Raw genomic sequence first — 25,356 nt, 5'->3', positions numbered from 1 at the left:
GGACCTCCAATTTAAAGTTTCATAACAATTGGACACCTCTAACATGTAGAACTCAACTTTTGCACTTTTTACAATTTAGTCCTTTTGACTAAATTGAGTGCCCAAACGTCGAAATTTTCGAACGAAATTTTCAAAAATCATTTTGTGAAATTGTAGACCATAAAAATATAAGAAAAATACAATTTTTCTCATCGGATTTGTGGTCCCGAAACCACTGTTCCGATAACCTCAAATTTGGGCCATTACACCCATACGGATAAATAACTTTTTAAGAAAATTTGGGTTATTGGAATTTTACAAAATAAAAAATAATTACAAAAGAAAAATAATGACATTAAAAATAAATATTATATAAAATATTCAATTTGGGTTTCATTTGATTTGTAAAAATTTATAATTTTTTAATAAAATAAAATTTTAAATATATATTAAAATTTAGAAAAATGTTTTTTGAAATTTATATGGTGAAATCTTTGTATTAAAAATAAAATAGTTGAGAATTTTGAAAAATCACATTTTTAGGTGGAATTAAACAAAAAGGAAATTCAACCACTTAAAAATTCATCTTAAAAATCCTCCTATATTTTCTATTTTCCCATTATTTTTTCCCAAACAATTAAAGGGAGATTTAACTATCGAGAAGGTAAGGTAAATTAGTTTATGGGTAAATTATACTCCAGGCCACTCTAATATAATTTTATCTCTACTTTGATCACTCTAAATTTTTTTGTCAATTTAGTCATTTTAATTAAAATAATTGTTTGATTTGGTTATTGTTGTTAAAAATTTCATTAATCCACTAATGGATTGCTAATGTGACATTTATTATTATTGTCGAAACCATTTTTTGAAAACAAAAATTTAGTTGTCGACTTTAAAAAACAAAGAAAATTGGAGTCGCCACCGATCCTTGATTGAGGTGTGATCGGCTCACCTTAAAAACAATTTTGATCTACGAAATTTGAGAAACTTGAATTTCGGTCGGATCAGGGCATGTGGTGATTAGTGCCGTAAAGATGTTTGGTTGGTCGGTTGGTTTCCAAGTTAACTGAGGAATGATTTTAATCAATTAGAATCTTTTAACAGTAAAAACCAGTAGAAAAATGAAACAAAAAACAGTAAAAAACAGAATAAACAGATCACCTTCGACAATTGTTTTCTTTTTCCTTTCATATTTCAGTATTCTCTCAATACAATATTGGTCTCCCCCTTTACAAAATAAAACGGCTTTATATAGCCCGAAAAAGAAAAATAAATCGAATATAATTGCTATTTTTTTGCTGTTTCTTCTCTTTCAGACTCTTTGAGTTCGTGCTTGCAGGTGTTTGTGGAGCGAACGGCGCGCGTGGAGAGGGTCGTCTCCGAGTCTTGCAGCGACTGGGCACTTTGCTGGAGGCGAGGAGGTTGCTGCTAGGGTTTCCTAACCTTTCCTTTTCCATTAATTTCGAGTCAAGGTTAAGAATTAGCTATTGGGCCCGTTATTGGGCTTGTAACAAAATTGGATTGAAACATTAGCCTTTGTTTCTGTTTGGTTTTTATTTTTTTAACGGGCCGGGCAGAAATTGGGCCCTACAATTATTATTATTGACTAAAGTTAAGGAGATTTCTATAATTGGCCAAAATCACCTTTTATTTATTTGCAACATAAAAACTGTTTTTATGCTCACCACGGGCTATGCCTTGTTCCCCATTCTCTGTGGCTCATCACTTCGTCGTTCCTGCTCCATAAGTCTGGCAACGGAACATTATTTTAACTTTGCGCACTGTTTTCGACTTTTTGAGGCATTTGGGCTTTATCGGGTCTGATTGTTGAAGCATCCATTTTTCATTTAAAAGAAACTGGAATATGGCAGAAAATTTCATAGTTGCATTGATGTACTGACGCATAAATTCTACAAAATTAGAAAGAAACATTGATGTACAAATGGTGAAGGAGCTATTGTTTGTTTTGTAAAGGATCTCATGAAATTAAAGTACATTTGCCTGTGAAATGAAATCAAACAACGGAAGTCTACTTTGAATTATCAGAGATTATTACTTCAATAATTTCAACACAAAAGGAAATTTCATAGCTAAAGAACAAGGAAAATGTTATGTATGTAAGTCTCAACTTATTTTCCCCTTTTCAGCACTTCCATTTTTCCTGATGCCGACAACCACAAAGTTCAGTGGTAGAGCAAACAATAGACAAAAGCTGTGTTCCTAACCAAAAAAACAGACACAAGTTTGTAGTTTAACTTGTGTTATTGTTATCTACACATTGTGATCTCTCATGCATACAAATATTACATAAGAAGTGGACCAAAATTAAGCCTTCCCACATGTAAAATATATGTCTTTATTTATAAAACTTTCTGTTAAGACTCAAGAATGGACTCTGAACATTGGAAAGTGTAAAACAACTTAGAAAAGAGCGCATCTTTTTCTACTATAAACCAAAGAATTTGACTTCGAGACTATGGGAAATTTCACATCTATTGTCTTGCATACAATTATTTTAGTTAATTATAGAAATATTTTTAGTTTTAGTTAAAAATAAAAAAATATTATGTAAAAAATTTGTTTTAACAATAATGATTAATTCAAGTAATTATCTTAATTAAAGTGACTAAATTAATAAAAAATTAAAAAATTAAAATTAGAACAGCCCTATTTTAAAGTCACATGGGATGTGCTTTACCTTAGTTTATTATTATTTGTTTAAAGGTACAGATGCGTGAGCAAATGGGTCGGGCCAAGAGACTGTAGCGTGTGCAAACTTCTTCTGTTCGGGCGAAACCCGAAAAGCCCTTCAAAGTTTTGCCGCCAAAGCCGAAGCCGAACTCTTCATCTTCTTTTTGATTTCTGAGTTCTCCAAGGGTTTAAGCAGAGCCTCATTGTAGTGGCAATGGCCTCAAACATTCCTCTCCATATCATCGATGACGACGGCGACGGCGACGGCCAAGACGTAATCTAATTGTTACTCTCTTTCAGTCTTGCAGTTGTATTAGTAATTTTTGTATATTTCATTTTGGTGGGTATTGATTTGTTTTAATTTTTAACTTAGGAGTTTGATTGGGAAGCAGCGGTTAGAGAAATTGACAAGGCATGTGAAACCAGAAATTCTTCTTCTTCTTCCCATTTTGCTGCTCATCCTCCTTTACCCCATATTTCTAAGAAAAACTCTTCAAGGCAATCCACGCTCGACAGATTTATTGGGAAGCTGGGACCCCGGCCTCCTGATAATCATCGGACGGTTGATGTTGAGGCTGAGGCTGAGGCTGAGGAGGTGTCATTCGTTCAGATTGATGCTGAGACAGCTAAAACTTGGATCTACCCAGGTTTTTATTTATTACTTCCCTCCCCCCCGTTGCAGCTTCCGTAACACGCTTGTTTCCTTCCTGGCTCTATTGTTTTTTATGTGTGTGTTGGGTAACTGGGTCTTTTGACAACCAAATTTTGATTCTTTTGGGTGGTTGTTGCTGAACCAATTGGTAAACTAGGTATCAGATTAGACAGTTTTTATCATTAGTTCCTTACATATGATACACCTATGTATATATAAATATAATTTATATATTTCTTTGGTGCTTTAGAAAGTATTGCTAGTCAGGAATCTACTAAAATATGAATGATTTTATTGCATCTCGATGAAGTAACTTGGCTAGCATACTTTTTCCCCCCTGTTTCCAATTGTTTGGGTAAATATTAACACTTTTAGTATCAATTCCTTAAATCTACTATGTATTACCACATATGTTAGTTTGATGTTGGTGCACTTGCAATCGCATAGGGGGATATGTGGTGACTTGTCAACTCTTTTGCACAAAAGAAATCCATATTCATCTGTACTGATTGCTGAAGCAATTTATAAGATTTCTTTAAAGACTGATCTAAGTCTAACTATTATTAATTCAGTATTGCTATAATGGTCCTAGTGGATTGTGTCCTGTTTGCTGGATTAATGATAGTGTTGAAATAACAAGTATATAATGAGGATAAAGGGTTAAGTTTCTCAGCATTCCAAACTCCAAAACTCGGACTCCAGTAATCAATACCCAAGTATATGCGTACTATATTTTCTGTGCTTTGGTACTGCTTCATGTATGGTACAACTCCTACGAGTCATATTCTATTGTAAGTCACCTTTAGGAAACATAAAAAATAGTAATTGCCCATTTTTTTCTCATTTACTATTTGGTCAAATAGGTAGGTTGATGTTAGCAATGCCAGTTGCTTTGTTGCTAGAAAAAGGGTACAGACATTAGAAAATTTTTCTTTTTTTCTTTTCCTTTATTATTGCATTACTTCTTAAATTTTCTAGTTGTTATGCTTCCCATGGTCCTGTAAGAGGCACTTCAAACTTCGTTGGAAAGGACCAAGTTTCGTTTGTGTGTTGAACTGAATAAGGTTTACCTCTTCATAAAGAATGTTTTTTCTTTTTATATTTACATCAATCCTCTGTTCTGTTTGATCAACTAGAAAGCTTTAGCGGAAACAAGATAGTGTATATCTTTTAATCACTAATAATTTGAAAAAAAAAATCAAAATTTCAAGTATTTTTCTACTTCCCTTTTTTGAAGATATTTTTGATTTTCTAAATGCCCTAATTTTGAAGTGTCTTTCGAGACTCTGTTTTTTAGCATTCATTAAGAATTCTTAGTTACCATCTCTCCTTTATTGTTAGTGCAGTTAATGTCCCTCTTCGTGACTATCAATTTGCCATAACCAAGACAGCACTATTTTCAAATACGTTGGTGGCATTGCCAACAGGCCTTGGAAAAACACTTATTGCGGCAGTTATAATTTATAACTATTTCAGATGGTTTCCTGAAGGTAAAAGTTTTTTTCATGAGCATTCCTATAGCTCTATTACTCAAATCTTTCATGATTCATTTATGCTTTAGTGGTTGAATAATTTTTGAGGCTGATATCTATCTCTTAGATAAATAGAGTAACAAGCTCCTTGTCTGTTGCAAAACGTGTTATTGGATGTTGTATGAATTCTTCAATAGCACATTGCATTGTAGCCAATTTTGTTTTTTTCTCTTTCACTTCTTCTATGTCAAACTGGTTGTGGGCACCTCTTGAAATCTCCATCTGGGCTCAAATTTGTTCTTGTTGTGGTCTAGCATAAATTGCATATGAGAATTTCAATTGCACATTGCATCCCAACATATTCATTTTTCTTTTTGGGTTTCTTCTTGTAGCTTTCTCACGTCCAACCATGCCTAAAAGCAAAACCTACCACAAATCGTAGGATCAAGTTGGCTCTGATACCAAGTTAGTGTGGTTTAGAGAAAAACAACAGTAAATGAATAGAATTAAGGCTGAAAAAAGGAGTAAGATCATTTATAATCCTAGCCATCTATCCTTTTATCTACCAATTAACAAAGAAGACTGAAATAATAAAATAACATAATAGTAGTAGCTCCTATGTCATTAGGTTTTTATATTCTTATTTCTTATAAATTCTCATAAAAAGAACAGTAGAGGTTCCCAATGTTTGGTTGGCTCTCCTTTCTTTTTTATCATGCACAACTGTTGGCGATTTTACATGTAACTGGTTTCTGATAGCTGTAGACACATTTCTAGTACAAAATTTTCTCTGGTCTAGTATGGGCTTGTGAATTATTTGTTTTCTCCATCCCTTTTTACAATGCAAAAGAAAATTCATCTTTTTTTCATTTTTTTTTTTTGCTTCATCACTATATGGTTGATGTTCCATTTTAATGATAGTTAAGAATGGATAACTAGTTAAATTAGAAATTTAGGTTCCTATTTCCTATATATTATCTAATGTAAATGTATAACTTTTATTCAATTAGTTTTACAAATGTAACTTGATATGTCCTTGAACTATGATGGCTATTTTATTTTCTTTGACAGGGAAGATAGTCTTTGCTGCTCCTTCTCGACCACTTGTCATGCAGCAAATAGAGGCATGCCATAATATTGTTGGAATTCCACAAGTAAGACAACATTTCTTTTCTCCCTTATGAATGCAAGGAATTTGTCTTTTTTTCTTTTGCAGTTTCACAATTATTACATGTTTTGAGAAGATTTGGATCAATCTGATTGCAGGAATGGACAATTGATATGACAGGTCAGATATGTCCATCAAAAAGAGCGAACTTTTGGAAGACTAAAAGAGTTTTCTTTGTTACCCCACAAGTTTTGGAGAAAGACATTCAATCTGGTGATTCTCTAAAGTAATTTTCACTGCATGTTATTTTGATGGATGGAAGATAGCTGACTGGCTGACTTATGATTTTTTTTTTACTTCTACCATTCTGCTTAAGGTCCTTCTCATACGTTCTTTTGCTGGATTTTTCTCATCAAGTAACTTGTTGCAGGCACATGTTTGTCAAAGTACCTTGTGTGTTTGGTGATTGATGAGGCTCATCGAGCAATGGGAAATTATTCCTATTGTGTGGCAGTTCGCGAGGTAGTTTCCACATTTCTTTTAGTCTTTCAAACTTTTTATTTTTCCCTTTTATTTTGAGCATGCTGTTGGCGGCAACATGTATGGAGCAAGTTATTAAAGGTGCTAGTGTTACCCTAAATTTGTAGTTAATGTCAATGCCAGTGCAGCTGAGAATATTAGCTTTGACTGCAACACCAGGATGTAAGTTACAATTGTCTTCTCATTGTGTTTTGAAATTGTCATGTAACCTTAATGCTTACGTTGGTTGCCATTATTCAGCAAAGCAGCCTGCTATCCAGCAAATAATTGACAACTTATATATATCAACCCTTGAGTATCGCAATGAACATGACCATGATGTTAGTCCATATATTCACAATAGAAAGATAGAATTGATTGAGGTATCCACAAGTTTTTCTCTTTTGAAATTTGTTGTTTGTTATTTCTAATAAAAGTAACATATTCCTTGCAATATTTCCAGGTTCCACTGGGGCAAGATGCTTCTGATGTGAATAATAAATTGTTAGAAATAATTCGTCCTTATGTGGCCAAGCTTCATGCAAATGGACTTATTCAGAACAGGGACTATCAGACTGTATGGTTCTACATATGTTATAATTCTTGGTTCTTTATGAAAATTCATCATTTCTGCATCTTAGCTTATTCAGCTTTTAAGTCTAAGCCTTTTCATGGGTGTACTTGTTGCCTGTTAGAACTTTAGAATCTTTTGGCGTGCTGCTAAATGGGAAAAAAAGGCAATAACTGCATTGCTATGAAAATTTAATCTAATATAAAAAAGTTCATTATTCACTTTATGTGGTAGCATTTCTTAAGAAACAATTTGGGAGAAGAAGCAAGGCAAAATAGTTGATGCTAAATAATTTCTTAAAACATCTATGGTTCTCAGATTTGAAAGTATCTTTCTAGGACTTGAGTATTACAAGAATATGGTTGGATTCTTTTTATTGCATTGCTCGGATATAATTTTGAGAATTTTCTGCAATTTCTATTCTTTCCTAAATTTAAAAGCTCATTGTCTATATCTATTAATTAATTCTCAGGAATGCTAGAACAACGAGGTTGATTTTTTGAACCTTATATGGTTGTAATTTATAAACTTCAAAAGTTACATTGAAATGACTCTGATTTTCAATTACCACAGTGGGGTGGTCCTGTTGTTCTTACTTACATTTCCATTTCCATTTGATAGTTAAGCCCGGTCGATTTACTTAGTTCAAGGGATAAATTTCGTCAAGCTCCTCCCCTAGATCTTCCACACGTTAAGCATGGAGAAGTTGAAGCATATTTTGCAGTTCTTATTACACTTTACCATATTAGGAAGCTACTTTCAAGCCATGGAATAAGACCAGCATATGAGATGCTGGAGGAAAAGTTGCGACAAGGGTATGTGTTTGACCACTTTTGTTTCACAATGTGAAGAATTATTGTGCATATTTTACTCACAGCCACAGGGGATCAGTCTTGAACTTTTTATACTGTATTCTATTTAGTAAAATGCTTCTGAAGTTAGGAAAAACTAGTATTCGATACTAAATGAGTGTCATCTGTTTCTTTTTGAAACAAAAATTACTTTCTGATTAGTATTTGTAATCTTTTTAAGATAACTACAGGTATGTAGGAGTTGCAGGCAGATGATATGAACTGTGTTTTAAGAATTAACCTTTTAGTGTTTCTTTTATTTATTCTTATAAATTGAAATGCCAGAAGCAACATTAGTGACCGGTAGATAGCAGAAATCTAATGGTGATTTGTTATATTTCTGCTAATTGCTATTGGAGTTGAACCATGGAGGCACAGATGAGTGGATGCGAATAGACAACCGCAAGCACATGTGATATATGATTGAATCTACTATTATGTCCACTATTTTTTATGTTAACCTGAATGTCTTCAAAGTTTTAAGATGTTCAGAATTGATTGTTGCAGGCCCTTTTCAAGACTGATGAGTAAAAATGAAGATCTAATGAATGCAAAGCTTTTAATGCAACGGAGTTTGTCTCATGGTGCACCAAGTCCAAAATTGTCGAAACTGTTAGAAGTATTGATTAACCATTTCCGTATGTCATCTTCAATTTAAATAATAATCCTGCATGTGGTGGTTTTTATCTGCCTCTCCTTCTGAATAGAAGCTACTAAGACCGGGATGCTAGAAACTAGAATTTTGAATGACTGATAATTTGGAGTCCTTTTATGTACATAGTTAGTCTTTTATGTATAGTGAAGCTTTGCAAAACAAATTGTAGTTTGTTGTGGCTTGCAAGACTTGTAAGATCTTTTTATACTTGTCAAATTGATCATAAATACTTAAGCTTTGACTCATTTTGATACTTGATGGTTCACATAAATGTTTTATTTTTTGTTATCTCAACTCTGTGATAGGAAATGAGCAGTAGAAAAGGAGGTGAAAGGTTTAGGTAGGTCAGTCATTAGAAGTCTGCCTGCTTTTGGTTTATGGTTGGCTAGTATTATCTAGGTATTTACGGTAGGTATAAATTAGAGTTAAATTGAATTGAGATCCTAGCTAAAGGAGGGTAATGGGATCTAAGGATAAGTTTTCCGGAATTTTTTCAACATTAGAAAGAATCTTTTGGGCTTTGTCCTTCTGCCACTAACGGTTAACCAGGAAAACCATAGAAAGAGACACAAGTCAATGGAGAGGAGTGCCAGGCATCTGTGCCTCCAGTCCATAAATCTAAATAGGCGTAGTTTCTTTTTCTTTTTTTTTTTATCAAGAAAATTAAGACAAACAAAGATCGTAGACTGCTTTTAACCTACAAAGATGAGGATTCTGGATTGGAAACCAAGTGGCAGACAAGTGAATAACCATCTTGGACTCTGAAAACAAATTCGAAGTTTGAGAATAATCTAAACTTAGCCCTATGATGTAGATGTGCAGAAACTGTAAATCTGAATTGCTAATACTGAAATTGCATATACGAAAGAAACAAATTTTGTCTCCCATAACTGGTAAGAAACTATAGCCTGTTAACCTTGCGATTTTGAAGGTCAGATCTTGTATTTTCTTTTCGGTACGTAGTTCTTGCATTTGTTGCAAAGAGCATCTTCTAGCTTTAAGAATATAGAATTATTAAGCACCTAGTTTAAAGTCATTGGTTCTCAGTCTTGCTACCAACTACCGGATCAACTTGTCATGATGAAGGGAAATCTAGCACTTTTTGGTTGATTCCTGTTTCAAGTAGCTTTATAATTATCTTTGCCATTTGATAGTTACCCTATTAGGAATTTCAGAATGGAGAAATATGTACTAATGCATTCAGCCTCCTATATCCCTTCTACTATAATGGTTAGGGTTTTTGAAGATTTTACTGTTGATTGTATAAATTGACTTTTGCATGTGGATGAGATTTATCACCTATATTTGGTCCATAAAAAGTTTTTTTTTCTGACTGAAGCTTTTTAATCATATATCTAGCACACAATTTAAGTTCTCTCTCTCCCTCTCTCTTTTAATTATTATTATATATTTTACTGTATATGTTGCAGAAACAAGGGATCCACAAAACTCCAGGGTGATTATCTTCTCAAATTTTAGAGGAAGTGTTAGGTGGAAAACAATTTTCATATTCTTCTTGTTTGTGACACTTTCAATGTCTAATATCTTACCATTCCTTGATATTAACTAAAATTGCTTTCAGGGACATAATGAATGCATTAGAAAGTATTCGAGATTTAGTCAAAGCAACTGAATTTATTGGTCAAAGCTCAGGTTTGCTGTTCTGTTAACCTTTTCCAATTGAATATGCTTATCCACAAGAAACATTATTGTTTAAGTATAAATTTAACATTTCAAGAAGCATTGGAAGCATTTAGCACAAGATGCAAATTTTTTTATGTAATGCTTGAATCCATGTTAAATGGTATTGGTTAATTTTGAGGTTTGTTTCAGCCTAATATTAAACTCATTCTCTCCACTTGCTGCAAATTGTTCTATGTTGGATGTTGTATTGTAATTATCATGGCCGACATTATTTGTTGCTAGCCTAAGCTCAGGTTTTTTGTTCTGTTAACCTTCTTCAATTGAGTATGCTTATTGTTTAAGTATAAATCCTACATTTTAGAATCACTGGAAGCATTTAGTTCAGGGTGCAAAATTTTTTATGTAATGGCCGAATCGATGTTAAATGGTATTTGTTAATTTTGAGGTTTGTTTCAACATTAAATTCAAGTAATTCAGTGTTCATTGAATCAATGTGTAATATCTTCAAGTGTAATATTGGTTTTATGTTGGACACCTTAAAGCTCGAACTAGATGCTAACCATAGTCTTTTACAGGGAAAGCATTGAAAGGCCAGTCTCAAAAAGTTCAACAGGCAGTTCTGGAGGTAATTATGTTAGCTTTAGTAATTTTTTTGGCTGTTTTTCTCATTTAGATTAATTGGCTTATCATGTTCGATGACAGAAATTTCGAGCTGGTGGCTACAATGTTATTGTTGCCACATCAATTGGAGAAGAAGGCCTGGATATCATGGAAGTCGATCTTGTAATATGTTTTGATGCAAATGTTTCACCTTTGAGGATGATACAACGGATGGGGAGAACTGGAAGGAAGCATGATGGACGAGTTGATATCCTTTTTTGTTTTATGATGCATGTTAAAAAGTGGGTGGTTTATGAGTGTTAAGCAGTGTTTTCTCACATTTGTTTGGTATTGGGTTTCTTATAGCTTTATATTGAAGTTAGGCACCTTTATTTTACCTATTGCCAATTGGTTTAGGTTGGATGCTTAACATAATATCAGAGCCTAGGTCTAATTATGCTTAACTTAACTCTTGGTGAGGTTGTTTATGTGTAAGCCCTGTGAGCTATATCTGAGGGGAAATGTTAAGTACTATTATCCCACAACTTGTAAGCATTGAGTTTTCTGTGATCTTATATAAAAGTTGAGACATTCCATCTATTATTAATTGGTTTTGGGTAGGATGCTTAGTATGATATTAGAACGCAAGTTCTGTTATGTTGTTCTTCTTGCCTAACCTAAGTGAGTTTGACGACCCTTGGGGAGGTTTTCCACATGTAGGCCCTTGAGCTACACGTGAGGGAAAGTGTTAAGTGATGTTATTCCATATCTCTTAAAATACTGGGTTTCTTGTGGTCTTATACTAAATTTGGGTTCATCAACCTACTGCCATTTGGTTTTCATGATGCAGCAAAAAAAACCTCTTTCTACTTTGCGATTTTATGGCTCTAATCCTCCTCTGCTAGTGTCCCCAATATGAGAATGTGAATGCTTATAATTCAGGTGTTTCCTTACAAATCACACTAGTTCTAGCTTGTCAAGGGTCAGAGTTGAAGGGTTACATGCGAAAGCAAGCCAGCAGCCGGTCTATAAATAAGCATATGCAAAATGGTGGAATGAATAGCTTCAGTTTCCATTCCAGTCCGAGGATGGTGAGATCTATCTAAAATCAGTTGGTCATGTTTCTTGTTGCTCCAACTGTTATCTTATGACCCTTTTATACTTTTACCTTCCATCTCTAGATTCCTCACATTTTCAAACCAGAAGTCCAATTTGTAGAGCTCTCAATTGAACAATTTGTTCCTCGTGGAAAGAAATTGAAAGATGATCATGTTATGGAGACACCTCCTTTTAGAGAAAAACAAACTCTTGCAGAGACTGATTTAATTGCCAAGTATTTCCATCCTACCAGTGAGAGCACTTGGAGACCTTCTCTTATTGCCTTCCCTAGCTTCCAAGCATTTCCCTCCAAAGTATGTAAAGTAATGCATTCTTGTAGAACAGAGATGCTGATCGATTCCATGCAACATTTGCATGGCTTAACCTTTCCAGGAGGCAATGGGAATTTCTTTGTTGAGGTTCACACTTGAACTTTGTTCTCAAAATGTTTTCATTTCAATTTAACTTCAATCTTGCTTATATATTTTATCTAATGGATTCAGGATGAAGTCTCTTCAGCTGATCACTCTGTAGCTGGCATTGTTGAACAACATGACAGTCCTACCAAAGGTAATATCATCTAGCAGCTTGAAAGGCTTTCTTGACAAATTTGTCTGTTAGAATTTAGGTAATATCATCTACCATTTTTCATGTAAAGGCCATAAATGATAAATCAAGGTTAAAACCCATGTAGTCTTCCTCCATATTTGATTCTATAGTTAGAACATCCAGATGATAATGGACTATATTTCCAACCAGTTGTCATTTAGATAACTTCTTGGTATTAATATCAATCAACCTTTTCTTTTTGCCTTGCATGTTGGTTGCTTTTCTGTTCTAATCCACTTTTATGACAGCTACACCAGTTATCAATAATTTCATCAGCTAAAGTTTTACGGTTAACCATTATTCCAGATTTTCCAGCTTTGGATAATTCTCAAGCTGCCAATTCTCAGTTAGGACTAACGGATTCTGCAGAATCACCTTTGAGGACTTCAAGAACGAAGGAGAAGCATGGTAGAGATTCTGGATGCGGAAGTCCCCAAGCACATTCCTTCGTATTTGATTCTGATTTTGTATCTGTTGATGCTTGTGGAAAGGTCCTAATTTTATCTGTTCCTTCGCTTTATTGGGAAGATGTAATGCATTCTAAGCATGCTAGTAAAATTACAAATGAGTTGCTAAATTCTTTGAAGCAAGAGGCTAGGAGTGTGAAGACTTTAGATGAAATCATGCAAACTGAAGCTGTTCAAAACATTACTGTGTGTCAGAAAAAAAGTATAGAACTTGATACTTTATCTACACCTAGATTTTGTGAAACTGATTTCGAGAAAGAGAGAATGCTAAATGAAGTCGAAAAGATTCCTGAGACTCCAGATGGCACTTGTGAAATGGCTGATGAAGCTAATATTGATCTCAGAGATACTGAACTTAGTCCCCGTCTAACTAATTTGATCAAATCAGGAGTTGTTCCAGAGTCTCCTATAGCTGATAGTGGTCAGTAGTCCTTACAGGCTAATATGCTCTGAAATTTGTAGAGAAAGAGCCACTAATTCTAGCTTGATAAACATAGATTTTGCAGGGCTTTTAAAGCAGGAAAGAAGAAACGAGTCCTTTATTCCAGACCAAGCATCATCTCCGAAGTTGTGCACTGAACTGATTTTGAGATCTTCAAGTCCAGTGGAAAGTGATAGGGGCAATCTGGAAAATAGCTCCCATGGAAGAAAAGTCTCAATCATGAAAGATGAAATGATACCTAAGATGAACCCTGTTTCTAGTACAAGATGTAGCCCCATTTCTCCACTTGTGGTGGAAGTGAAAAGTCCCTTGGCAAACCTTAAAAACAGCTGTGGTAGTAAAAGTTGGCACTTAAGTTCTGGAGAAAAAGCAGAGACAGTTGAGCCAGTACAGGTGTTTAAAAGGTTGCGCAAAGTTGGGAATTGTGGAAAGGATAGGAGCTCAAAAATCATGAAGAAAAATTCTCTTGTCTCTCTAGCAAACCGTGCCAAATCATTATCTGGTGCCAATCCTATTCAAACAAAGTCTGGTAGAGGTAACCTATGTCGTACATGACATGTTTGTTATTTCCAGTGCGGGGATTTTTCAGTTTTGACTTCTGCTTTCCCCAGATTGTAGTTTTATCTTATGCTTTCAAGCAAGTTACAGAATGCCAAGAAAAAGAACTTGTATACGGGTTGTTGATCAGGCCTGTTTCATATTGTTGTTTTCAGGTAAAAAGAAGCCAGGGAATGGTGTCAGAACGTTCATTGATGAGGAAGCTGAGTAAGTGCCTTTCTCCCCTGTTTTTTATTATCTAGGAAAAAAGAGGGGAACAGTTGCTAATTATTGACCCACCAAAGAAAAGGCTTCCATGCATATTAATTTGTTCTTTCACATTAGTATACTACGGAATTCCAACTGATAAAAGATGACAATTAAGTTCCATAACGGAAAGCTACTTGAGTGGGCATATTATACGTCTCCCATTATGGTTGGTTAATTAATATTTCATATATCTATTAATCTTTGCCTCAGGGTGTCGACAGAAGCTGAAGTCTCTACTGAAGAAACTGATGATGAGAGTGATTCATATGATGATAGTTTCATCGATGACAGGATAAACCCTACGGCAGGCAGTACCCAGATTGAATCTGGTAGAGTTGATATGATGACAGTTTACAGGTTGCTCACATTTTCCTTCTAGTTATTTCTGCAATCATCTTAAACTCCCCATCAGGTTGCTACAGTCAGATGAAGGCCTAAATCTGCATCTTTTATACATTATTAGAGAAAATTATTAGCTATATGAACTGAAATGATATAATAGAAACTGGCATTAGATCCGAATAGATGTAGAAAGCAAGCCGCCAAGATTGTTTAAAGTTGACACCAGGTTGAAGGTGATTTCTTTAGTTTTTTCTTCAAACAAATATTATGATTTTCTTTCCTACTTTACACTGTTAGCTAGTTTCCCAATCACGAATCCAGTATTTATTTTCACTTGTAAGAACATTACAAATCTATCCATAAATTTGTAATAACCTTTAAAAGGTCATCTCCTTTTATTCCTCTTGTATTCATTGTTTGGGTTTTGCCAAGGTCAGGCCTTAATGAACTAATTACTCTGTTATTGTAGGCGTTCTTTGCTAAGCCAATCACCAATGGTGGAGCAAATGACTTGTTCTGCTTTCAGTCCTGACTGTGTAGCTTCCACAAGCAAAGATCCTGGAAGTGGGTGTTCCTCAGACAAGACATTGTATTCTCTCCAGGTACCTCAGCCCGAGTCCATAAATCAGACTGCAGCAAATAATATGGAAGAGAGGATCTCCTCAGTATCCATGCCGTGCAGATCTTATGATTCAGAAGTAGAAAATCAGACTCTGCAAAGCAGAAAGCGAAAGTTGAGTTTCTTCCAGTTGGAGTCTATTCCTGCAATTAACTTGGAGCAAGAATTCCAATCTGAGGTTGGAGGCAAAGAGTTAAGTAATGCTTCTCAGCTGCCTCAAGTGAACAAAGTCACTGGGAATGATAATGACTTTGATGATTATGATGATGATGATCAATTTTATGCAAGTCTAGATCTTGATGCCGTGGAGGCGCAAGCTACCATGCTTCTCAAGAACAAGTCCGAGCCATCAATGGAGAAGCAAGAGATAAATGCTCAACCAAACCTGCAGAATGGTGGGCATCAAGGTTCTCCATCATTTGATCTAGGGATATGGTAATTGAAGCAAAATATTTAACAAGTTATTTTGAATGATAATATTATATTTTGGTTCAGGAATAATATTGGAAGCTGGTGTGGAATGTTTGTGCTAAGTGTAAACAATGTAATCTTTTGTATTATAGTTTGTACAGAGTTCTATATTTGTTCAATGGAGACAAGGAATGTATTTATTATGTATAGATAATGATATATATGGCCTTCGAATTAAATTTGTTCCGCAAAAAAAACTTATTAGAACCAATAATAACATGATTTATTTGCGATACAATGTTAACTTTATCATCAAATGAATTAAATTTGAACTATTTTTTTCTAGCTTTGGGAAAAATGGTTTCCATTTAAAAAAAAAAAAAAAAGGTTCTCGGGGAACGTCAATATGGAATATAAATCTAGAGTGAAGTTAGAAGTAAAATAGTAGTTATTGGAATAGGAAAATTTGTTATAAGCTAGAAAGAAAAACAAATTGGAAAAAAAAGGTCAAAATTTATCATTGTTAACTTTACCTAATTCTAATTTAAAACTAATCATAAGTCTCTTGAAAGTAGTTTAAAACAAGTAAAAATCAACGGAGCAAATGGATGCAATTGAGAAGTTTTAAAAATAAACACAGAATAAAAACAAGAATAAATAAAAACAACTTGTGGATGAATCCAAGTTTGAGTGCAAAAGCAGATAGGGGAGTAATGGTAATGGAGGGTTCTTGAAGAGAAGGCTGATTGATTCAAGCGAAGCGAGTGGCGTCTTCAATCTTGTGAAGGAGAAATGCAAAGAAGATGGCCTCTTGGACTTGTTTATTAAACTCTTTGAAGTTGTCTTTTAAATTTGGATCTTATTTTAATTAAGCTTGTGGCTGCCCAATTCAATTTATTGGCTTGTTTTCTTTCAAATGGATAGCTTTAATTTCAGGTGTTAATCTTGAATATTGGTTCTTAACTTTTTGTAATGAGTAGGTCACTATTCTAATTTGTTTCTAAGGATGATAGATATCCTCACATTGGTGCTGGGTTCCATGTCAAATTCATGAGGTTCCCCTTAGCTTCACTTGTCAAGTAGTTTTTAAATTCACTTGTTGAATTATTATGCTTCAAAGGTAAGATATAATCTTCATCAGTACAACCTTAGCCCAAATCTTTCCAATATTAATATATAACACTACCTACTTAAATATGTTATACCTGTATGAAAATAATTTGAAAGACCTCTCAAAGCAACCTCCAAATCTCTAACATATCCTTTGCTAAAACCAACACCTATCCTTCTATCACTTCCCAATACAAACTCCTCAAAACAAACCTATTGGACACATTAGATCAACTCGAACACCCCCTTTAATTTGATTCACTGCCACCTTACCATTAGGACCTAACTGATGGGGTCTTTACTCAATAGGATCCACATTATACCCTATTTCTATTTCATTATAAAAGCCTCTCCACCAAATAAGTATTACCAAAAACTTTGGGTGTACTTCACTAAGCATTGAAAATGTTGGAAAAATCAATTTTGAAAACAATGTTTTTAAGCATGGTGGAAGTTTAAATTTTTTTCTTAAAAATCGAACCTTGTTGTATTTACAGTAATAAACTCTTAATTGAATTAGTACTTGTGCTTTGTGTGAGGCGATTTAAGTCGTTTCTCGGCTTTCTACCAAAGTGTCTTCTCTGTTATTTTTAAACTCTGAATTTCTTTAAACGTGGGTTCAAACAAATCGAACCAAGTGCACAAAATGAAAACTTTTCTTAACTGTAAGTGGTAAAGTTAATTCTCTCTATAGATAAAAAAGTTATGAGCTTTTCCGAAAAATAAAATTTATTCTAAAACTAAATTGCTACTATTTTTTGACAAAATAATATTGCTCAATAACTTGTGTAATTAGGTTAGTTTATAGTTTCTATTTATAGAAAAATGATACAGAGTTATTCTTGAACAATGATTAATTAAATAATAATATTTTAATGAAAAATATGATATTATACTAGGATTGTAATATAAAGGGCAATGACAAACCTAAAAGGAGCTAGGGTTTGACGCCCCTCATGCCTTGTGATGAGCTTCTAGGCCCATCTTGTGTATTGGGTATAATTATATATGTTATCCAGACTTTTATCCAATATTTATAATTTATTCAACCCAATAATTATTTCTTATTTCTCAAAATATTAATTAATTAAATTATTTTTTCAACCCAATTTTAATTTCGTTAAAGTCATGTCAACTTTACTGTATTAGAATCTATGAGAAAATTAATTCAATTGCCTAATTTAATAAATCTACGATGAATAATTAATTTAATTCTCACTTCAAATTTCAATTATTTAATTAATTTTAAAAAATTAAATTAATTTTTAAGTTACATTTGTACTTAGCGAGAACACGCTTTCATTGTGGATAATGATACATGCGACTCATTTCTCTTAATTGTCATTTTCATTCATTAAATAGTTATCAGATCTACATGTAATTTGTTTTGAGTTATCTCGAGCTAGCAGGGGGACCGTTTGGATATATATAATTAGGGCTCAAATAATTAGTAATTAAATTCTGACTCTTTGCCTATTAATTACAACATTATTTAATCATAGAGTCATGCCACTATAGTACCACGACTGAATTCTCCCTTATTATATACCATTACAAAAGTTACTCACTAAGTGCTCGTCCAATGAACTTGTCATAAGTATGTTTACCCTTATAGGATATTCTTAATTTCTTTGGGATAAATTTTGTTCTCCTAATATGATCCTATTTGATCTTATGGTATTCATTACATTTCCTATATGAAAAATTCAATTACTAACACATATTAATTAAATCACGCATTTGATGACAAATGGCTCGTGATCACTTTCCTTTTTCAACAATCATGTGATGTCAATGAGAGGATATCATTTACCCTTATAGAGCTATGATGCTACATCATATACAAGTCTTATATCCAACATATCAACTTTCGGTTCCTTATCTATTTAAACTCAAATTTTTAATATATTGAAGTATACGAGTCACGCATATATAGTCCATCATCCACTTAGAATTAAAACATATCACACTACGAATGTCACAAGGGAATAAATCCATAAACGGATCTAGGATAAATTCAACTTGGGTCTTATCCGATGTATTGTCAGTCTAGACAATCACATCTATGTCTTTATCATCTAGGAGTCATTCGCTTTGATACCCAAGATAAGGTATCTCTCCCAAATTGGACTTGATAGATGTCAAAATAGTCTTTCAATTGATTTGCTCAATTTCGATTAAATTATAGACGATTTAGATTATCTACTAATATAAGTTGTCTTCTCGCATTATGATCCGGCCACATAATGCAACTCAATATTAATTAGACATTAGATAATCAATGAGCCAATATTTGCTTACACTTTATTTTGTGTGTAAAAACCATTAAGGACAAATACAAATGATATTAATTAGTAATGAAACTTTATTTAAACCAATCTGTTCAAAAAATTACAAGTACTAAATGACGAATACACTACACTCAGGGCACTAGATCTTACCAATCTCCCACTTGCTCTAGCGAAGTGGACAAGTTATATTTCGCATTCTCATATCCTCTACATGTTTCTCAAAAGTCATAGCCACCAGAGTTGGTAAACGGATCCACAAGGTTATCCTCAAATGTGATTTTGACTACATCCACTATTCTGTCAACTACCACCTCTCAGATAATGTGATATTTTTTATCAAAATGTTTTGTCCTTTTATGATTTTCTATTTCTTTAATATTAGCTATTGTCACATTGTTGCCACAATACAGTGTAATAATTTTTTCTATACCAAGAATGACTTCAAGATTTGTAAGGAACTTTCGAAGCTAGATTGCTTCATTTATGGCCTTAGAAGCAGCCACATATTCAGCTTCCATACTGGAGTCATGTTGATTTCCTCAAACCTCGATAGTTTTGAAAGTTAGAATCTGTATATTTGATAGGAGTTCAATCTCCTCCATAATATACAAATATATAATCCCTCGTCTCTGTAAATACTTGAGCATATACTTAACTACTTGCTAGTGTTTTGGACTTGAATTTGTCAAATATTAACTTACCATCCCTACTACATAACATAACATAGATAAGATTTCTTAGAGTCGAAGTTTTAGGAACATTTTTTATATACTATCTTTCTTCCGCTGTCATAAGGTTGTCAAAGAAAGATGAAATCCTGAAACAGAAGGTTGTGATCCCTTCTTTGTGTCAAGTCATCGCAAAACGTTTTAAAAATCTTATCTATGTATGTAACTTGTAAAAAAACTATCACTTTATTCTTTCGATCCCTAAGTACCATATAAAGACCCAAACTTTATATAAAAACCCCTCCTCTCCCCCAAAGAAGGCCAAGGAGTTATTTTTACCAAAAAAATCTGTGGGACTTCACCAAAAAATTGAAAAAAAATCGTAGCGGCTTTCGTCATTGAGTTAACTGTATCTGAACCTCTTGAATGACCTTGTAGAACAAAATTTCTTCAATTACAGTAATGTTTGTCAAACAGAATTGAAAAAAAAAAAGACTTTAACTTTTAATGATTGTAATAATTCATCTTACGATAGTTATTGCATTTAATTATAAACATATACTTCAATGATTAACCTGATTTATCATTATTTTCAAACTTAGTAGAACTAATCTTATTCTTAAATATAGAAGTAAAATTTTGTAGGAAAGGATGAGATGTGTTGCGCCTGTTGCGGTAAAATATACCTCTTTTCCTATGAATTTAAGAAATTCCACTTTCAACAAAATCTCACAAATATTTACTAAGTAAATTTTAAATAAAATATAATTATACCATTATTTTTTTCTTTTATCTATGTACATTTTATTTAGTTTGGTCACTTCTCCATTTTTATTTACAAAATAATGAAAATTTAATTACATATTGAAGTCTTTCATAAAAATCGTATTTGACTTTATCTAAAATTAAACATTTTAAATTTATATTTAGAAAGTTATGATGGAAAATAAATTGATTAAAATATAAAATTTTAAAAATAAAAATAAAAATAACATAATTTATCATTAAGTTAATGTTATAATTAAAATAAAATTTAAATATTATCATGTATTTGCATAAAAATTATTTAAACAAACAAAAATGTAAAAGAAAAGACAAAACCTCGCAACCAATTAGGCCTTAGCTTAGTGGTAATGTTAAGGTCTTGGAAATTTCAAGATCTTAAGTTTGAGTATCACTCTAAGGGCACGTTTGGTTCGTTGTAATGGAATAGAATTGTAATAGTAATTCAATTGTTTGGTTGAATGGAATGGAATAGAACTGTAATAATATTCTTGTGTTTGGTTGAATGGAATGATGTTGTAATAGCATAAGGAAAAAAACTAAAATGGCTAAAATACCCTTAGCAGAATTTTTTTAGGTAGATGATTATTGTTATTTTTATTAAATTTTAATAAGATTATTAATATAAATAATAAATAATTTAATCATATTTTAACATAATTATTATTAAATATAATTTAATAAAATTATTAATATAATTATTCTTATATGAATTTACTAAAATCATAATATATAATAATATAAAAATAATATATAATCTCATTTATTATTTTTAAACCGCAATACATATTTAATGTGCTAAAATATCATTAGTAAATCAAATAATTTAATTATTCTACAAAAAAAATATTAAAAGTAATATATAACTTGAGAATTAATTTTGCATAAATATAATATTCATATATTAACAAAAGGTTACATAATTTCATTAATTTATATGTCATAATTCATATGTTTTAAAATTTTACAACATCAAAAAGTTACAACATTACCATTGAATTTCTTCACAAAATGATGATCCAAACCAACAGGGTCAAATAAACATAAATAAATACATAAGCATGGCTGTTAGAGCTCAGAGAAGGCACCCTCTATGTTCCATTCAAAATTAATAATAAAAAATGATTTCATATATCATCCATGATGCATGTTGATCAAAACAATTCAACTTTTCTTTTTCCCATTTCAATTGTTGAAAACTACATCATTCACGTTTGTTGTCCTTCAATTTCAATAGCAGCAAGCTGCTTCAAATGGCATTAGTGTGGATTGGATGACTGACTTTGCCATGGAGCTGATATGAAAATTCATCCATTTGGCTCAGCTCTGCAATTTATTTCCCAGCAATGGCCGAATGAAAGTGGATTCCATGTCGTTATTTTCAGACACTGAATAAATTGGTTCATTTTCAGACAGCTACTTGCTCTCTTCACTTTTTCCTAGGATAACCAGATACAATCCAGCTATTATCAATGCTGCTCCTACTACCCTGCAAGTTTCACATATTTTGCAAGCTATATTCAATGTCACTCCAACCCTGCAAAGTATGATTGTAGGCAACAATGTATGGGTTAAAAGTTCAAGGCTTACCCTCCTATGGGTTAAAAGTTAAGGCTTACCCTCCCAAGTAGAATTCTTCACCCAATGTAACAGTAGCTATTATCAAGTGCAGTTGCACGAGCAGCATCATAGAAATGTGTGATAATCACTTGAAGAACTTCTTCACTACATGAAACGTTTAAATCCCCTTTTAATCCCTCTATTAGCCGATGGAGACAATAACCATGATGTGAATTCTTAAAGATCATGGAAATAGGCCTTTTAAACCCAATCCTTCTATCTGCCACAAACGTTACTGGTTGGAATATTGAAAGCGCAGATTTCAGTTGCACCAAAAACCAATGCCAATTATCATCATTGACAATATCAACTACAGCAAAAGCAACAGGGAAAATGCCCTCATTTCCATCCAAAGCTGTAGCGGTCAACAGCTCGGACTGATACTTGGATTTTATGGTCATAGTGTCAAGGAAAAGGAGGGGGCGACATCCATTCTTAAAGCCATGTAACGAAGCTTGCAAGGAAACAAATAGAAGATGGAAGCTTAAGTCCTCCCCGGTGACTAGAGTTGCCATGCTACCAGGGTTGTTCTCGATGATCTGCTTAAATAGACTAGGTACCTGATTGTAACCTTCATCATAAGAAACATGAGGCTTCTCTTTGGCAGACTCCACTCCACGCCACACATGTGCGTATCTTGCTTTGAATCCATAATCCTGAAGGATTTCATTAATAATATCTCTCGGTTTAGCATTTGGGGAATCTCGTAATTTTTCTTTTACAAGAAACTTGACCAATTTACTAGAGACCTTAGGATGCCGAGATGAACTATTTCATGCTCCACATTATGGTATAGAGCAATTTAACATGCTATGAGATGAAAGAAGAAAGCACAACTGAAGGCTAGAAACAGTACAAGTTTATAAGTCGCCCATTAAGGGCTTTGCATTCCTGAATAATTTCACCCTTATCAAGAAGCTCCTCTAGGGTAAAATTTTCTTTTATTTAAAATTGTCTCAACCTGCATTGATTATAAAAAAATAAAATTGTCAATAGACGAAGCAATAAAAGCTACAATGTCTGAAGAATACATGGACAGAAAATGGTACACATACAAGTCAACTGTAAACTAACAGCAACCATGGCCCCAACCCTTAAGTATCATTTCCTTCCACAAGGCTTAATAGGGAATAAAATAAGGGTAGCACAAGATTGTGACTCCAAATCTAACCTACTTGGAAGAAAAACAACTATTTTCGTCTCTTTGCAAATCTAAAACATACCAGTGCATTACTAGAGCAAACAAAAACACAAGATTTCCCTCTAATAAAGGCAGTCAGAAGAACACATTGATGCACAAGAACAAACGCTGAACTTCACATTTGAATACCGGCCACTGATTCAAAATAAATAAATAAAAAGGGGCACTCATTTTATGCCGTAGCAAATGTCGCCTGACTTTTTATAAACTTTATTTGAATGGAACAATCAACGAAGTTGAAAATTCGCCAGACAAAACGACCCATACTCTATATTGTACCAATACTCTAACAATGAGGAGTTCCAAGTACAAACGCTTTTACCCAATACCATACATTGAAACACATTATTTCAAGCCATTAATATGTTTTTTTTTTTTTTTTGCAATTTTACCAGCATCCAAACAGAAACTTCACCAGCAAGAAGCCCCCGAATTCAATTAAATTCACAAGAAATGGCATACACGTCGGCGCAGGTAAAAAAAAGGCGAAACTCACGGGAGACACAGTGGACATTCCCGCCGGCCATACGCCGAAGCATCTTCGCCAAAATTTAACAGCGAAATCGCCTTAAAAAACTCAGATACGAACCAGAGAAAAGGAAACCCTAGGATTCAGCAATTTTAAATAAAAGAAAGGAAAAGATGTGCCGCAGAGGAAACTCTAGCAATCTGAACCGTGTGGATACGCAATGAAAAAAGAAACTAACAGAAGAGAAATCAGCAGCCGATCAAATGAAGAAGCACTTGCCTGAAACAGTGAATCGGGAGCGGGTGGAGCCTTGTGGGGTGACTTTGCTGGCAGCTTCTGTTTGCTCTTGTCTTTGGGGCTTTTGGGTTGGGAGGGGAAAAGATGGAAAGGAATAGCCAAACGGTGGTCTGGGAAGGAATAGAAATCCCCCAAAAATCAGCCAATTTTTGGCATAGACTCGTAATGGAATAAGCCCGTATATATGGATGATGTATAGTTTTATTCTGGTATATGTCTGAATATATCCTGGTTAGCAATTTGGTCCTATTTTATAATGATTAATTTTAGTTATAGTTATTGGAATATAATTTTTATAATTGCAATTGTGATTATATGTATAACTTTTAAAAAGAATTTATATTTATTAATTAAAAATACATTATGTTTACCATATGATTATATTAGAATATAATGCAATTTATTATCTAGTTTAGTAATAATTAAAATATTTATATAACTAATTAGATTTTTATCATTTTTGATTGGAAATTTTTTAAATATAGAGATTGAAGATAAAAAAAATTGAATAATAATTAATTAAGGGTAAACTCATTTTTTATTTAAAATTCATTAAAAAAACAAATCTAATTAGAATGTTAGTGGATTTGTAATGACTCGATTTTTATTAATGTGAAAAATGCGATTTTGAAGTTGGATTCTATAAATTGAGTTAATAAAATTACTAATTGAAGAGTTGACATATCTAATATGTGGTTATATTATTGGATTGCCCAGTAGTTAAATTAATATATGAACTAATTTTTAAAAGTGTAATTGTTATTGAATTTTAATCTAGAAATTGCAATAGGGACTATATAGCAAATGAACCAACGACTAAATGGATATTTGGCCATCACCATTTTATGATCAGTGCTATGGATTGATCATGGCAACTCATTTCCACTTAGATAAGTAAAATTACATCTTACTCATCCATTAAGGTTAATTAAAGATTAATTACATTACTAATTATCTATATAAATATAATGTGAGTGGGAGAGAGAATGTATCATCTTCTCCATCATCTTTGTGCCGTCCAAGCTAGGTGAAAGAGCAAGAAAATTTTCTCAAGTTCTTAGCCAAAACCGATCCATAATTCACCAAGGTAATCAAGCTATTTGTTTGAATTTTTTATAAATTTATGATCAATTAAGCTTGATTAATCCAACCCATTTGTTAGGCTTTCAATTTAAGAAGTTTATTTTAAAATACCTTTTAAGGAATTCTTGGTGAGATTAAGGTTTGAATGTTTAAAATTGTTGAATGATAAGCTTAGGTAGTGTTAGGGTCATGTTGAGACATAATAGAAAGTGATGAATAGTTAGTTTTATGACATTAGGGACCAAATTGAATAGAATAAAGTATGATATACCTAGTGCATGAATTTGAAATCAA

The 25,356-nt window shown here is 33.1% G+C and overlaps 2 protein-coding genes across 3 annotated transcripts; one reads left to right on the top strand and one right to left on the bottom strand.

Moving 5' to 3' along the window:
* Positions 1 to 2,742: 2,742 nt before the first annotated feature.
* Positions 2,743 to 15,779, top strand: LOC107948805 (DEAD-box ATP-dependent RNA helicase FANCM). 2 transcript variants are annotated; one of them, XM_016883459.2, is made up of 23 exons: positions 2,743 to 2,947; positions 3,047 to 3,320; positions 4,672 to 4,815; positions 5,869 to 5,951; positions 6,064 to 6,178; positions 6,336 to 6,427; positions 6,553 to 6,607; positions 6,686 to 6,807; positions 6,888 to 7,001; positions 7,617 to 7,810; positions 8,354 to 8,484; positions 9,932 to 9,992; positions 10,084 to 10,154; positions 10,721 to 10,770; positions 10,848 to 11,013; positions 11,709 to 11,836; positions 11,927 to 12,262; positions 12,347 to 12,413; positions 12,759 to 13,340; positions 13,417 to 13,896; positions 14,075 to 14,126; positions 14,379 to 14,525; positions 14,980 to 15,779. In XM_016883459.2, the coding sequence occupies exons 1-23, from the start codon at positions 2,888 to 2,890 to the stop codon at positions 15,566 to 15,568; spliced, it is 4,113 nt and encodes a 1,370-aa protein (XP_016738948.1). In that variant the 5' UTR covers positions 2,743 to 2,887; the 3' UTR covers positions 15,569 to 15,779. The 2 variants fall into 2 exon arrangements, with proteins under 2 accessions (XP_016738948.1, XP_016738949.1); XM_016883460.2 differs by lacking the exons at positions 2,743 to 2,947; positions 3,047 to 3,320; positions 4,672 to 4,815; positions 5,869 to 5,951 and having other exon boundaries at positions 6,064 to 6,191.
* A 5,591-nt stretch (positions 15,780 to 21,370) lies between these two features.
* Positions 21,371 to 24,178, bottom strand: LOC107948806 (uncharacterized). The gene is made up of 2 exons (XM_041108746.1): positions 23,962 to 24,178; positions 21,371 to 22,973 (listed from the first exon to the last, which is right to left on the bottom strand). The coding sequence occupies exon 2, from the start codon at positions 22,525 to 22,527 to the stop codon at positions 22,030 to 22,032; it is 498 nt and encodes a 165-aa protein (XP_040964680.1). The 5' UTR covers positions 22,528 to 22,973; positions 23,962 to 24,178; the 3' UTR covers positions 21,371 to 22,029.
* Between the last annotated feature and the right edge of the window lie 1,178 nt (positions 24,179 to 25,356).

The sequence above is a fragment of the Gossypium hirsutum genome, chromosome D13 (genome assembly GCF_007990345.1).
Source record: "Gossypium hirsutum isolate 1008001.06 chromosome D13, Gossypium_hirsutum_v2.1, whole genome shotgun sequence".
Lineage (NCBI taxonomy): Eukaryota > Viridiplantae > Streptophyta > Magnoliopsida > Malvales > Malvaceae > Gossypium > Gossypium hirsutum.
Note: the sequence above shows the minus strand (reverse complement) of the source record. Positions and strands in the feature narration are given on the sequence as shown.